The following is a 16477-nucleotide window of genomic DNA, read 5'->3' as shown; positions in this document are numbered from 1 at the left end:
CAAAGCAATAATAGAGAGATGGAGAACAAAATTAGTGGTTACCAGGAGTGGTGGTGGATAGAGTAACCATAAGGGTATAAAGAGTTAGCATGCATGAGATGTTTATGGTAATGGAATAGTTCTGTGTCTTGACTATGATGTGGTCACACAAATCTATATATGTAATAAAATGACACATATTGTACTGACGGCAATTTCCTGACTTTGGTATTGTGCTATAGTTATATAAGATGTTACCATTGGGAGAAAATGGGTAACACTGTACTATAGTTATATAAGATGTTACAACTGGGAGAGACATGAAACTTCTCTCTACTATTTGTGAATAAATAATTATTTCAAGTATAAAAACTTTTAAAAGAATATTTAATAACATAAGAAAATGTTGAAAAAATTATAATGTTTTAAACCTAAGCAATATATTAACAATATATGCATAAAAACTATGCATACTTATATACCACCTCCAAAAAGTGCTAGAAAGAAAAACACCCCTACTGATATATTAGTGATTGTACCTAGAGAGCAGAATTTAAATTCTCTGTTTCTTGTCTGTGCTTTATATAACGTCTACAATGAGCATATATTAATTTTATGATCACCCCTTAAAATTCTGTTTCCTTGTGCTCCACTAGAAGGATAGTCCTTTTAAAAACAGTAAGTTATATATGCTCTGCTAAAAATCAATGAACCAGAACTCATTTCTGAAAGGAAATTGCAGAAGTGAAAGTAATCACCCAGGAGAATCAACTAGTTCCTTCACATAAAAACCAGGGAGAATCTTACTTTGTTTATAAGGGCTCTACTTGTGTGAGGCATATTTTTTCTTAGCTAATACAAGTCCAAAATTAACAAGACTACCAAATACCATGACTATAACGTTTAAATCAGATAGACTAATTTTATAGCTACCAAAGCAATGGTGTTGATTTACTTGGGATGTATTTCCCTGCCTCAACAAGGTAACAGTCAGAAAGCAGGTGCTCTTTATTGTGCTTAATGTAAATCATTCATTAATGCCTCTAGAAGAAGACTGACTGTGTGCTAACTGGCAAATTAACCCAAGATAAACATAAATGTTCAGGTCTTTATTGAAGTGCCTTACGTTTCATCATTATGAAGCTGTGCTCCTGGCTACCTATCTATTCTCTCCCTGTGAACATCCTTGCTGTTCATATATAACAAGTTATTCCTACCCTTTATATTTAACACTTAATGTTTTCTCTTTGGATAATTTGCATTTGTGAACTTACTTTTTGTAAATATTTCTAAAGTAGACTTCCCACATCTCCAGGATGAGTTTAATGACAGGAGATAACTGGGGTTTATAATTTTCCCCAGCTATTTATGAAAACAAAGAACAGCCTATTTATTATTCAGATGTAAAGCCTCTATTCATCAAAAAGGCATTGATTTCATATTTTTGACTGAAATAATCCTGAGTTGTTTTAAGTCGTAAAACACCATCCCAATTATAATTTCAAGATAGGCTAAACAATTAAAAGAAATATAATATAGAGTTGAAATTCAAATAAATGTTTAGTTTCATCTCATTTATTTTAAACTTGAGTAACAGGAATGCAGAAGAGAAAAATACACAAAAAAAGTACAAATAAGGAAAAATTCCCTAAAACCAACTGACATTCAAAAGAAAATTCTGGACCGGGCGCACTGGCTCATGCCTGTAATCCCAGCACTTTGGGAGGCCGAGGTGGACGGATCACGAGGTCAGGAGATCGAGACCATCCTGACTAACTCGGTGAAACCCCGTCTCTACTAAAAATACAAAAAATTAGCCAGGCGTGGGGCGGGCACCTGTAGTCCCAGCTACTCAGGAGGCTGAGGAAGGAGAATGGGGTGAACCTGGGAGGTGGAGCTTGCAGTGAGCAGAGATTGGGCCACTGCACTCCAGCCTGGGCAACAGAGCAAGACTCCATCTCAAAAAAAAAAAAAAAAAAAAAAAAGAAAAGAAAATTCTGCCCATTGTTGTATCATAGAAATAGAAACAGATGTAAATATGAATACCTTAGTTGGAAGGATAAAACAAATATACACACAGTTACAGGCAGCATGGTGTAGAGAAAAAGGACAGATAGACACAGACTCGAATCCTGCTCCCAGAGTGCTCATAGTTGAGCAATGGTCAAGTTCAGGGTCATACCAGGAAACCTTTCCATGTCAGGTTATTGTAGAGCTGACCTCCTCTGGCCAGCACTGCTACATCCCAGAGACACCCAAGTTCTTGGTGCCATTTAGGCCAGTGCTACACCCTTGCTATCAGAGGTCAACTGAGTGTTCTGAATTTTTCAAAGCTACTGAGTCACATCCCTTCTTCACTTAATGCCTCTCATCATCCCTGGAGTGAAGTGGTAGACCCTGTGGCTCATAGTCATCTTAAGGGTCCTCTCTTCCTACCCCTCTCTTTTTTTTTTTTTCAGTTTGTATGTCCATACCTGCAAAACACAAGTTATTATATTCACATCCTTGTTACCAAAGTATAAGATATAAGCTATTACATTTCCAATATTATAGTTGAGGCAACTGACTTACAGACTTATAGAAAATAAGAAACCTGTCTACAGTTGCACAGTTTGAAAGCCAGAAGGTCTGACTCAGGCACTGATGGTGTGTGAGTTGTGAAGTAACAAAGTGGTTGTCTCTATCCATACATCTGGTAGTGGTGACATGTGAGGTGGGCTGGATGTGGGTACAGATTGATTCCTGTATTTGCTGCTCCCTGCATTTCACTTTTTGACTCAAATAAATTATTCTAATCAATGACGTCTCATGCTAGCTCCTTCATTTAGTTCATTTCTTTTTTTTCTTCTTTTCCTTTTAAAAAAAGATCCTATACTGACAACTCCAAATGCTGGCAAGTTGAGGAGCAATAGGAACTGTCATTCATTGACTGGTGGGAATGTCAACGGTACAACAATTTGGAAGACAGTATGGCAGGTTATTACTAAAGTGAGCATATTGTCACTATAAATTCCAGTAAGTGTGCTCCTTGACATTGACCCAAATTAGTTAAAATTTTATTTCCATAAAAAATGTGGACATAGATATTCATAGCAGCTTGATGGAAAGTTGTCAAAACTGGGAAGCAACTGAGAAGCCCTTTAGTAGGCGTAGGAGTTATTACACTTTGGTACATACAAACAGTAGAATAAGATTCAACACCAATAAGAAATGAGCTATTGTGCCATGAAAAGACAAAGAGGAATCTCAAATGCATATGACTAAGTGAAAGAAGCCAGTCTGAAAAGATGACTTACCATACGACATTCCGACCATACGACATTCTGAAAAGCAAATATGGAGACAAAGATCAGAGATTGGCATAGGTTATCGGAGAGGGAAACATGAAAAGGGAGAGTTCAGAGGATTTTTAGGGCAGGGAAACGAGTCAGAATTCCTTTTTAAAAATTTTTTTATTTCCATAGGTTTTTGGGGAACAGGTGGTCTTTGGTTACATGAATAAGTTCTTCAGCAGTAATTTGTGAGATTTTAGTGCACCCATCAACAGAGTAGCATACACTGAACCCAATTTGAAGTCTTTTATCCCTCACGCCCCTCCCAGCCTTTCCCCTGAGTCCCCAAGTCTTTTTTATCATTCTTATGCCTTTGTATCCTCATAGCTTAACTCTCACTTATGAGTGAGAATATACAATATTTGGTTTTCCATTCCTGAGTGACTTCCCTCAGAAGAATAGTCTTCAGTTCCATCCAGGCTGCTGCAAATGCCATTAGTTTGTTCCTTTTTATGGCTGAGTAGTATTCCATGGTATATATATACCACAATTTCTTTTTTTTAGTATTATTATTATACTTTAAGTTCTTTTTTTTTAAATTATACTTTAAGTTCTAAGATACATGTGCAGAATGTGCAGGTTTGTTACATAGGTATACATGTGCCATAGTGGTTTGCTGCACCCATCAACCCATCATCTATATGATGTTCCCCACCCTGTGCCTATATGTTCTCATTGTTCAACTCCCACTTATGAGTGAGAACATGAAGTTTTTGGTTTTCTGTTCCTGTGTTAGTTTGCTGAGAATGATGGTTTCCAGCTTCATCCATGTCCCTGCAAAGGACATTAACTCATTCTTTTTTATGGCTGCATAGTTTTGCATGGTATATATGTGCCACATTTTCTTTATCCAGTCTAACATTAATGGGCATTTGGGTTGGCTCCAAGTCTTTGCTATTGTGAATAGTGCTGCAGTAAACATATGTGTGCATGTGTCTTTATAGTAGCATGATTTATAATCCTTTGGGTATATACCCAGTAATGGGATGGCTGGGTCAAATGGTATTTCTAGTTCTAGATCCTTGAGGAATCGCCACTCTGTCTTCCACAATGATTGAACTAATTTACACTCCCACCAACAGTGTAAAAGTGTTCCTATTTCTCTACATCCTCTCCAGCATGTTTCCTGGCTTCTTAATGATCACCATCCTAACTGGCGTGACATGGTATCTCATTGCAGTTTTGATTTGCATTTCTCTAATGACCAGTGATGATGATCTTTTTTCATATGCTTTTGAAATGTCTTCTTTTGACATAATGTCTTCTTTTGAAAATCCCGCCCCTCTCTTAAATCCCTTCTAATATCCTGACTAAGAGAGAGAAGTGATGCCAAGCTCTGCTGGGGACCCACCACATGGGAAGTATTCCAATCTCAGCTAGTTCTATTCACCCAAACACCAGGTCTGTCTCCACCTTCTGAGACCACACAGAAAACACTAAATTTCTTTGCATCATCATTATCATCCCCATGATTATTAATGTCTTGGTCCTTTATTCATGTACTGGACACTCTGCTAAAAACTCTATAGGCACTCCTCATTTGATCCACCTAACAGCCTCAATCAGCAGGTATTAATATTTTGTTCCATTTTACAGGATAAATTCAAGTTCAGAGAAGTTAAGTAACCAGCCTAAGACCACAAACCCAGTGAGTAGCAGGGCCAAAATTTGAAGTCTCCGCTCTCAACCATACATCACTCTCTGCATATTAGGCAACAGCTTTGTCACCTCCCTGAGCCTGCTCTCATGCAGATTAAAAGTTTTTGTTTTCAAAGCAAAACAATCATGAAATCATGACATTCTATCCAATGCAATAACCATTAGGATATTTCCTCAGAGATTCCACCTGGAATTCTATCCAGTGTGATAACTATGAGGACATTGCCTCAGAGATCCTAGCTGGAATGCAATAGTTAATTCGAATGGCTGGTGGCATTCAGCACATGGTGAAAACAGCAGAAAGAGGGATGTACAGGAGTTGCGTGTTTGCAGTGTCAGAGCTGAAGGGGAGAAGGCAATGTCAAATTACCCACAATCCCACTGTTCAAAGAACCCTGTACTGCCCTTGTCTTCTTTCCTTCTTCACATTTCAAGAGTTACAGAAGAATCTCAAAGAATCTTTCAGTGTCTGTGACAATACATTTCTATGGGTTTAAACTCCTCAGACTGTAAACACTTTGAGAGTAGGGGCCACGTCTTACTTAGCTTTGCATCATATACACATGTTTGATTAAATCGGGGACAAAAATCAATGAGCAACAAACTACACATAGAACCAAGAAAAACTCAGAAGTAGACGCTGATCGAACCTCACTGCAAAAGTTATAAAGCACAACTTGTTTTAGTTTAGGTTCCCTAAGAAGCAAACTCTGACATGAAGTCTTGGTGCAAATAGTTTATTCAGGAGTTAACGTTGAAAACAGAAGAATGGAATAGAAACAGTGAGACAAAAAAGAGAAAACATCAATAATTGGTGTCTAATGAACTGGATTAACCTGTGAGAAGCTGTGCAGAACACTCCTTAGAACTGTCACACCAGGTGATGGGGTGTGGAGGTATTACTCACTTTAGTTGAGGGTTGCTTCTGAGGGTGTTAACTCCCCTGAAATTCTGTGTCATGCATGAAAAGCGTTAAGCAGGCTCCTGCAGTTTTGGAGAAAGCAACTTAGAGGGATGCCCTGGCACAAACTTGGTGAAAGACCCTGGCAGTGGCTTGTGGGGCAGCTGTCCTGGAATGAGGAGACTGAGGACATATGGCAACAGTCATGGTAAATCACAAGTTTTTGCACTCGCATCTTTATGCAAGCTGGTTAAAAGAAACTATGGAGCCAAGTGCAGTGGCTCACGCCTGTAATCCCAACACTTTGGGGGGCCGAGGTGGGCGGATCACCTGAGGCCAGGAGTTCAAGACCAGCCCGGCCAACATGGTGAAACCCCGTCTCTACTAAAAATACAAAAATTAGCCTGGCATGGTGGTGCGCACCTGTAATCCCAGCTACTACAGAGGCTGAGGCAGGAGAATCACTTGAACTGGGGAGGCAGAGGTTACAGTGAGCCGAGATGGCGCCACCGCACTCCAGCCTGGGCGACAGAGAAAGACTCCATCTTAAAAAAAAAAAAAGGGGTGGGGGGGAAGAAAAAGAAGAAATGATGGAGTAGAATGTCTCCTCTGGTCTCGGATTTTCAGGTGAAGCTCCAAGCTGAGTACAATAAGGGTCACGAAGCATGAAATCAAGAAACCAGCGGACACTTCCCAATTTGTGGAAATGAGGGTGCCCATACAGAATAGAAAATAGTATCTGTATCAGTTTACCAGGGATACCATAAAAAAAATAGCACAAACTAGGTGGTTTAAGCAACAGAAATGTATTTTCTCACAATTCCGGAAGCTAGAAGTCCGAGATCGGGAGACTAGCGGGGTTTGTTTCTCCTGAGACCTCTCTCCTTGCCTGGCAGGTATCCCTCTTCTCCCTGTGTCTTCACTTGGTCTTCCCAGGGACCCAATATCCTGTTCTTAGAGGCGTACCAATCACATGGATTAGGTCCTACCCTAATAAGCTCATTTTAATTTAATCACTTTTTTTTTAACAGACCGTATCTCCAAATACAGTCACCTGCTGAGGTACTAAGGGTTAGGAATTCAACATATGAATTTTGGGGAAACACAGTTCAACCCATAACAGTATCTCACGCTCAGCTGGGGGCTTGCTAAGCAGTTGCAGAAATTCTTAAGTCCCTAAAGAAGGATACGGTGGAATTGCTCTCTGGAGAGCATGACATGGATAAGCTAGAATTTAGGGGTTTATATGAACATAGAGGCTGGTGCCTGCCTCCCGCCAGAGAATGTAGACAGTGAGAGGCTGGCAGGAGGAAGGAAAGGAGCACCGGAAGCAGCCCACATTTGGAACGGCAACGAACCACGCATTTCTGGTGGGTTCGGTGAACTCCGGAAGGGAGCCAAGCTTGAGCCATGTTGATGGGATGCAGCACACTAGACGGTACCACCGGAGGCTTGGAAAAGGCCAACTGGGTATTGCATCTCTTGACACCCTGTGCAGAGCCCACGTGGAGCACACACAGACCATCTGCACCCCACAAATGAGCCAGCATTTGGAGGCCCAGCACACATATTATCACCAGCCAAGAGAAACCCATAAATATCATGAACGGAGTAAAAATGCCTTTCCCCCTTTCATGCTAACCCCTGCTTCCCAGTTCTGGAGGAGCCAGCAGCAGGAGTTGGGAAGAGAAGCAAAGGAGAAAGGAGTTGCATAAGAAAAGACCACACCTCTTTCCTAGCCTAGATCAGACCTGAGTTGAGGGAAGGTGAGAAGCTCAGAATTGGATCTGAGCCTGAAGTTTTTATTTAGACTGGGCTGTTTAATACCAGACACAGTGACTCTTAACAAAATAGGACTTGTCTAACAAGTCAAAAGGACAAGAAAGCTATGTGATTTTCCTCAGATCTCATTCAGGGATAAGGAAAAGGGATCAAACAGACCACATTTAAATGCAATAGACGATGAAAAATTAAATCGTTCCCTAGTTCTACCCCCGCTCAGTTTAGCTCACTCAATAAACCAACAGCACTTCATGTTCTCATGTACAGATTATGGAGGGAAGAAGATTCTGAACTGGCCCCCTTCCCAGAAATCTCCTAAATTATTTTGTACCCTGTTATCAAATTAATATTCTCTAGACATTACTTCTATCTCATTGTTCCTCTGTCCAAAATTCTCCAATGACTCCGTGGCCTAAAGGATAAAGCCCACGGTTTTCTTCTTGCTCCTAAAGACCTTCCCCACCAATGCTCACCTCCAGACAGCTCATGAGTCTTCTTTCCCTAGGAAAACCACATTCCAATCTTAGGGTTTGGGAGGGCCACCTCATGGTTTTCCAGGAGTCTTTTCATCGTGGCCTGGGAGGGTTTGAAATAAAGATTGTACCTCAGTGACATAGGTCAAGGAACCCAAACCATCCTCCTCCTCATTCAACCATAAACAGCCCATATTGGCTTCTGTGTATGAGAAATTGAAGGCTCTCCCTTGTCCCAGCTTCCTTAAAGAGTTCATGTTACCACTAAACAGAGTCCCCCTGTTCTTCTAACTGTCATTTCTCACGTTATGGGATGTACATCAGGGCCTCATCATTATTCTCTTTCATATACCTGGACCTTATTACATAGGAGCTCAAAGTCTAGCTCTTTACATTTCTCTTAATCTTCTTTGATACTAAGTGAGGCAACAACAACAACAAAAAGATAGTATAGGCCATTTTATTTTACTTTATTGAGACAGGGTCTTGTTCTGTTGCCCAGGCTGGGGCAGTGGCTTGATCAAGGTTCAATGAAGCCTCAAATTCCTGGGCTCAAGAGATCCTCCAGCCTCAGCCTCCTGAGTAGCTTGGATGACAGGTGTGTGACACCACATATGGCTAATTTATATATATATATATATATGTATATGTATATGTATATATACAGACAGTGGTCTCCCTATATTGCCTAGATTGGTCTCAAACTCCTGGGCTCAAGTGATCCTCCCCACTCATCCTCCCAAAGTGCTGAGATTACAGGCATGAGCCACCACGTCTGGCCCATGTAGGTCTTTTTAAATAGCCCTGAGCTTCTCAAGCCCCTACACCCCTCCCAAGTAGGAGAAAGGAAAACCTAAATGATTAAATTTGATCTCCTGAGGCCACATGAAAACGGACCCTCAAAAATTCACTGTACTTAGGAAACTCATGGACAGGTTATCAAACCTCAAGTAGCAAAGTCCCTGTAGAGTTTCCTTGGACTTCTACATTTTCTTGCAACAAATAATACATTTAAAGGTCAATGGATCTCATTCTTTATCAACCAAGAAAATATGTTTGCAGAATCTAAAATCTCATCTAGAGTTAAGATCAACATATTTTTTTTCTTCTGGTCCTTTCATTTATTTATTTAAAATTGTCTTATCATTACTATGTAAGCTTGTACCTGAATTACAGCTTTTAATAAAGCAATGACACTTTTATTTCTCAGATGCCTGATGACCACATTAACCTCTCCTCATTTGAGTTATTAATTGCACGTTCTGTCCAATCCCTTTGGTGTGGCTTCCAAGGAGACAGTCAGAAGGCTTCTCAGGAAGGGAAGGACATGTTTATTGTTGGCCCTGTGGGAGTGTTTGCATAATTACTGGAATGATTAAAGAGGTCTTTTCTAAAACAGACAAGCATACTAAGTTTTAATATGTTTCATGACAATGCATAAGACAAGAGTGCATGTTGTACCTGATATAGGACCCTGCAGGTCGCCAAAATAAATAAATATGTGTAGAGGTGCTGGAATGAATTCAGTCATGGATATAAACAGAAATTTCAAGGGGAAATGAGCTTTGATTCTTGATGAGAGAATTGTTTGTGATCAGAATGAGGACAGCTGTACAGCAAAGGTGACAAAGAGCCTGGGGACATGAAGTCTTAAATAGTTTGCTCTAATCCCATGTTGTAAAGACGGCTTAATGTGAGGGAGGGGGTAGCAGGAAGAGTTTTGATGAATCCTGAGACTGGAGTTAAAGCTTTTCTAATTTGGCTCACTGGTATTTAATCTTATAACTGTGCATCCTTAATCAAAACTCAGAGGGACTCTTTAATCTTGTGTGTATAAAATGAAAGATGATTAGAGTCCCCTGACCTGCCTGTGAGTTCCAGCTGTTTCCTTCTTTTCTATTTCCTAGGCTCTTCATATCTCCCACTAGCTGGAGTTACATTAATAGAAAAAACAGCATCCCGAAATTGTAGGAGAATAAATATGTAGAACACATTCATTCATTCATTTTTTTCTTTTGGTGGTTAATGGCATCTATTATGTGGAAGGCATTGTTTTACATATTAATATACAGCATGAACAAGACCGACATATCTATTTGTACAGACTGCATTTTAGAATCTAACTAGGACTTGTTCACCATTTCTTGGCTAAGTAAGCAAATGCAAGTGATTCAGGAAAATAAATATGATTTTAAGGAGTAAATAATTATGTAGAAAAATTCTTCTGTTTCAGATGACTGCAAGGTGCAAATTGTTTACTGAAGAAATTCATCATATAGCTGGTCAAGTGTTTGGATTCTGTTAGAAGATTGAGAACAAGGTGATAAAATGCATCATTCCAGCATCACAGGATTTTGATGACCAGACAAAGGCTTTGAATTGTGCCTGATGTATTTTTTTAATGCACAGTAAATAGGACTCCAGGGCCAACTCCCCCAACCCACACCACATCCTAAGCAAGACCTTTATAGAGAACTGTCCCTGGGGGAAACTTTTTCCCTTGATCGAAATCCTAGCATATCCAGGTAATACTTCACTACTATTCCCACTCTTTTTTTTTTTTTTTTTTTTTTTTTTTTTGAGACAGTCTCACTCTGTCACCCAGGCTGGAGCGCAATGGCATTATCTCGGCTCACTGCAACCTCTGCCTCCCAGGGTCTGAGCAATTCTCCTACCTCAGCCTCTGGAGTAGCTGGGATTACAAGTATGTGCCACCATGCCCAGCTAAGTTTTGTATTTTTACTAGAGATGTAGTTTCACCATGTTGGCCACGCTGGTCTTGAACTCCTGACCTCAAGTGATCAGCCCACCTTGGTCTCCCAAAATGCTGGGATTGCAGGTGTGAGCCACTGCACCCAGCCTTATTGCCACTTTAAAAAGCTTTTTATTTTTAAGAATATTATTAAAAATCTTTCCATTCTTCAGCTTCCAAATTCAATTTCAATAGAGGTATCAGATTTCACTAACCGACAACTGACAAAAACAACCCAAAAAATCTACAACAATGAAAAATACTAAATTCCTGAGAAAGCATTACTCTGTCACTATAACTAAAATAATGATTTCTATAAAAAAGAGATTTTCAGGGATGAGAAGGCAAACTTTCAGTTTTTGCACGAGTTTTCTAGGTTTTATCATAAACAAAAGAGTGATAGGCTCCTTTGCCTTCCCCCCAAACCCCCACCTTGGTCCTTCTTCATGAATTAATGAGTCTGATACACAGGATGCTGGTAAAAATCATCCCTATATACTTTATAAAATTAATCAGGGAAGAACGGAGGAAGAGCAAGGAAACTAAACCAGGCTCACAGCAGGCTCAGCGTGCATCACTAGGCCAGCTGCTCTCTGACCTGCTTCCTCCTGGTTGTTTGGTGATGACTGCCTCAGAATCACATAGACCCTGAAACTGCCTTTGCAAAACTTACAACTGAGGAAATTGTAACAGGGAAAGAGATCAGACCTAACCAACTCCATCTTGCTTCTAACCATTTAGCTGTCCTTGTTCATTCCTGGGCATAGGCCAAACTAACTTTGGGAAGGAATTCAGTTCATGGTTGGACTCTGAAACAAAATTGATAACAGCCCTTTTACAAAAAGATCCCTTTCTTGCCTGGAGACCAGTCTGCCTTGGCAGGACTAACAAATTAGCTACAAGATTAGAAATTAAGGTTGAGGGGTCATGGAGCCTCTGGCTCCAAGAGTCTGAACCTCCCCAAATTGCTCCTAGGGACAGCATCACTATTGTAAAACCTAAAATCAATGCTTGAGACATTTTGCAGACCCTGCAGTGGATGGATCAGGTAACACCACCCAGACCAGTAATCTGGCTCAACCAGTTCTGCCATCCCACCCAGGAACAAAGGCAGCAAAAAAACTTCACTTCGACCCCCTATGATTCCATCTCCAACCTGACCAATCCACATTCGCCACTTCCCAAGCCCCTACCCATCAAATTATCTTTAAAATCTCCAATCCCCGAATGCTCAGGGAGACTGATTTGAGTAATAATAAAACTCTGCTCTCCTGTACAGCCAGCTCTGCATGAATTACTCTTTCTTCCTTGCAATTCCTCTGAATAAATTGGCTCTGTCTAGGCAGTGGGCAAGGTAAACCCATTGGGTGGTTACAACCCATTACAAGATTATAGTTCCCCTTACCTGCTCTATAGATAACAACGTGAACATTATAAGATGTTGAGTTTTCCATCTGAGATATTCTTTCAGGTCCTGTATATCAATGAAACTACTGATGTCAGCTGGTCTGAAGGGCCCCACAAGATGCTGACTCCCTGAAGAAGCCTATGTGATTCTGAGGCCTATGTGATTCTGAGTTTCTACATCTTGATGGTTTCATATCTCATACACTGACCAATTAATGGCCCCAATATTCCAGCCCTTCATACTTCATGATCCCCTTAAAAGCCCCCACCCAGGACTCCTCGGGGAGATGGATATGAGGGTCTCCTCCCATCTCCTTACTTAGTTCCCTGCAATCATTAGACTCTTTCTCTGCTGCAAACACTGTTGTCTTCATGTAATTGGTATGTTACTGCACAGTGGACATACAAACCTGTTGGTCCTACAATACTGGTAAGAGGACAGTATCATTGAAATAACACAAAAAGAGTAATATTCTATACTCAGAACTCTAGCCACCATAATAAGACATTTAGGCAAAACTCACTGCAGCAAAGTATTAAGTGAAAACATACACAACCAACATATTTTCTGTTGACATAGGTGTATGTTAGAGCATAAGGAATAGCAGGACTGTTTATTAACTTGAGTTAAAACCACCTCCCTCTTTTCAGCTGACCAAAGAGAGAGATATGCTGTAAGCCATTCTGGACACCAAGCACATTGATTCTTATTTGTTGCTTGTCTAGAAGACCTTTTGTTTGTGTGGAGGAATATTAGCTGTATATCAGTCACACTTTATTTCTGAGAGAATTTGTACACTAAACATGTGCATAAAAGGAGCACTAGAAAATATTAAATCAAAAACAGCTTGGAAAACACAAAAGATAAGAAACCACAGTGACTTTACAAAAACAAGTACTCACCCTGAACTTGACTGCCCTAACAGTAGCCTATCCAAACCAAGAAGGAGAGCAAACTGTAGGAGAGAACTGTAAGGATCCTAGATCTCAGAAGAAAAGGAAGAGATTCTTATAACACTTTTTCTTTCCCAACATTATTCTGGAATAGGAAAAGAGAAGTGAAGTCAGAAGGAACAAACACTATGGCACTTCCAGCCCCTTCTGACCTATAGTCCCCATATTTGACATTCAAATGATTCACTTTCTCCACCCGAGTGGCTCCCAATCTCTTTTCTTTATAAAAATTTATTTTGCAATATTTGAGACATAGAAAAGGAAATGAAGAATAATATAAGTACCTATGTACCTATCAACTAGTGATATGGTTTGGATGTCTGTCTCCTCCAAATGTCATGTTGAAACGTAATCCCCAGGGCCAGGAGTGGTGGCTCACACCTGAATTCCAGCACTTTGGGAGGCTGAGGCAGGAAGATTGCTTGATTTCAGGAATTTGAGACCAGCCTGGCCAACATAGGGAGACCCCATCTCTACAAAAAATTTTTGAAAGCCAGGCATGGTGGCTCCCACCAGTGGTCCCAGATACTCAGGAGGCTGAAAGAAGCGTATTGCTTGGGCCAAGGAGGTCAAGGATCAGTGAGCTGTGATTGTGCCACTGTGATTGTGCCTGGGCAACAGAGCAAGACCCTGTCTCAAAAAAGAAAAGGAAAGAAAGAGAAAGGGAGAGGGAGAAAGAAAGAAGAGAGAGAGAGAAAGAAAAGGAAGGAAGGAAGGAAGAAGAAAGAAAGAAAGAAAGAAAGAAAGAAAGAAAGAAAGAAAGAAAGAAAAAAAGAAAAGAAAAGAAGAAAAAAAGAAAAGAAAGAAAAAGAAAGAAAGAAGGAAAGCAGGCAGGCTGGCTGTATAGAGCAGTGGAGCCCTGGACAGGGCCCAGGAAACCATTTTTCCCTCCTAGGCCTCTGGGACTGTGATGGGAGGGTCTGCCATAAAGGTCTCTGACATGCCTTGGAGACATTTTCCCCATTGTGCTGGTGATTAACATTTGGCTTCTTGTTACTTACGCAAATTTCTGTAGCCATCTTGAATTTCTCCCCAGAAAATGAGGTTTTATTTTCTATCACATTGTCAGGCTACAAATTTTCTAAACTTTTATGCTCTGCTTACCCTTAAACACTTTGCCACTTAGAAATTTCTTCTGCCAGATACCCTAAACCATCTCTCTCAAATTCAAAGTTCCACAGATCTCTAGGACAGGGGGAAAATGCCACCAGTCTCTTTGCACAGCAAGTGTGACCTTTACTCCAGTTCCCAACAAGTTCCTCATCTCCACCTGAGACCATCTCAGCCTTGACTTTATTATCCATATCACCATCAGCATTTTGGTCAAAGCCATTCAACAAATCTCTAGGAAGTTCCAAACTTTCCCACATTTTCCTATCTTCTTCTGAGACCTCCAAACTGTTCCAAATGACAGGGACAGGAGACAGGAAACTACTGGATAGAAGAGAGCAGTTCCCACCCTCAAGCCTTGATACCCACAGCCCTAAGTGAGAACAGGTATTTCTGTTTTCATGCTCAAAAAGTTGCCTTTTGGCTCACCACATCCCCATATTCTGTACCCATATAAATCCCAAACCCCAGACTCCATGACCAGATGAACAGAGGAGCAGAAGAGTGGCAGAATAGCACAGCAGAGAAGGAGAGAAGAGAAGGAATATCTGAACATCAAGAGGAGTTCAGCTGGGTATGGTCAGAGACGAGATTGGCAACTGGACAGCCATACTCCAGGGGAACATCATCTTCCTACTCTATCCCCTGTCCAGCTCCCCATACATCCCACTGAGAGCCACCTCTACCACTCAATAAAACCCCCACATTCATCCTTCAAGTCTGTGTGTGACCCAATTCTTCCAGGATGCTAGACAAGAGCTCAGGATCCAGAAGGCTATCACACTGGCCCTCTTCCCTTGCAAAAAGGCATAGAGTCCACCGAGCTGGTTAACACTTAAGCTATTGGTGGAGAGCAAGGCTAAAAGAGTACACTGTAACATGTGTCCACTGGTCTTTGGGAGTCACAGACAACCACCCCTAGACACTGCCACAGGGCTAGAGCCCAAAAGTGCTCACCCTAGTTCCTGCCTCTGCCCCTCTGTGTGCTCCCCCTCCCTCACAGTGGCTGAACAGAGAGCCACACCCTTGTCACATGTCCTGTGAAGGAGGTCAGGGAACTGTCCTGTTTCACAACCTCTGCCTGTTACCCAGTTCCAAGGTTACTTCCACATTTTCAGGCACTTTACAGCAGCATCCCACTACCTGGTACCAATTTACTGTATTAGTCCCTTCTCATGCTGCTAATAAAGACATACCTGAGACTGGGTAATTTATAAAGGAAAGAGGTTTAATTGACTCACAGTTCAGCATGTCTGGGGATGCCTCAGGAAACTTACAATCACGGCAGAAGGGGAAGCAAACACGTCCTTCTTCACATGGTGGCAGCAAGGAGAAGCACCAAGCAAAAGGGGGAAAAGCCCCTTATAAAACCATCAGATCTCATGAGAACTCACTATCATGAGGACAACAGCATGGGGCTAACCACCCCCATGATTTGATTACTTCCCACCAGGTCCCTCCCATGACACATGGGGATTACAGGAACTACAATTCAAGATGAGATTTAGGTGGGGACACAGCCAAACCATATCAGTGGGTACATAGTAGGTGCATGTATTTGTATTGTATATTTTTTACCTTTATATGTTCTTCTTTTATTTTTTAACTTTTAGTCTTATTTGTATGTTTTAAATTTTTATATATTTTTATTCAATTTGCTTTTTCAAGCAACATTATGTTTATGAGGTTCTTTCATGAATGTATTTGGCTCTAGTTCATTAATTTTCAGTATTACATAGTATCTATCATATGAACACTCCACCATGAGTTAATCCACATTTCTGTTGATGGCTACTGAAGCTGTTTCTAAGTGTTTGCTACAATAAACCATTTGGCTCTGTCTCCCTGGGAATATGGGCAAGATGTCCTAGGGCATATTTCTAGAGTAAAGGCTGCTGAGTCACAGAGGAAATTAATTTCCAACTTTACTAAATATTGTAAAATTGATCTCCAAAGTGGCTACACAAATCTAAATTCCCCCTTGCTGTGCATAGGAATTGTTATTGCCTTATATCCTTGTAACCATTTGGTATTGTCAGACTTTAAATTTTCTGCCAATATGATGAGTGTCAAATTATATCTCACAGTGATTTCTTTTACCATTATCCACATTACTAGTGGAGTTAAT

General features: G+C 40.7%; 1 protein-coding gene across 8 annotated transcripts in view; it reads right to left on the bottom strand.

The window, feature by feature from the left end:
• BACH1 (BTB domain and CNC homolog 1) overlaps positions 1-16477 on the bottom strand; it is a 451645-nt gene that overhangs the window by 330289 nt on the left and 104879 nt on the right. For 3 of the 8 annotated variants that reach the window (XR_010154581.1, XM_063803725.1, XM_063803726.1), the window contains exon 5: positions 3276-3302. The exons of 2 other annotated variants lie outside the window; for them this stretch is intronic. Coding sequence is in view for 3 of the 6 variants with exons in the window: in XM_063803725.1 (XP_063659795.1) it covers positions 3276-3302 (27 nt within the window). In the remaining 3 variants the exon portion in view is untranslated. Of the gene's footprint in view, positions 1-1538; positions 2454-3275; positions 3303-8126; positions 8230-16477 lie in introns of those variants that run through there. 3 more of the 8 variants (XR_010154587.1, XR_010154588.1, XM_063803728.1) reach the window with 3 other exon arrangements.

Source organism: Pan troglodytes, chromosome 22 (assembly GCF_028858775.2).
Source record: "Pan troglodytes isolate AG18354 chromosome 22, NHGRI_mPanTro3-v2.0_pri, whole genome shotgun sequence".
NCBI classification, from domain to species: Eukaryota; Metazoa; Chordata; class Mammalia; order Primates; family Hominidae; genus Pan; species Pan troglodytes.
This window is presented reverse-complemented; position numbering and strand designations above follow the sequence as displayed.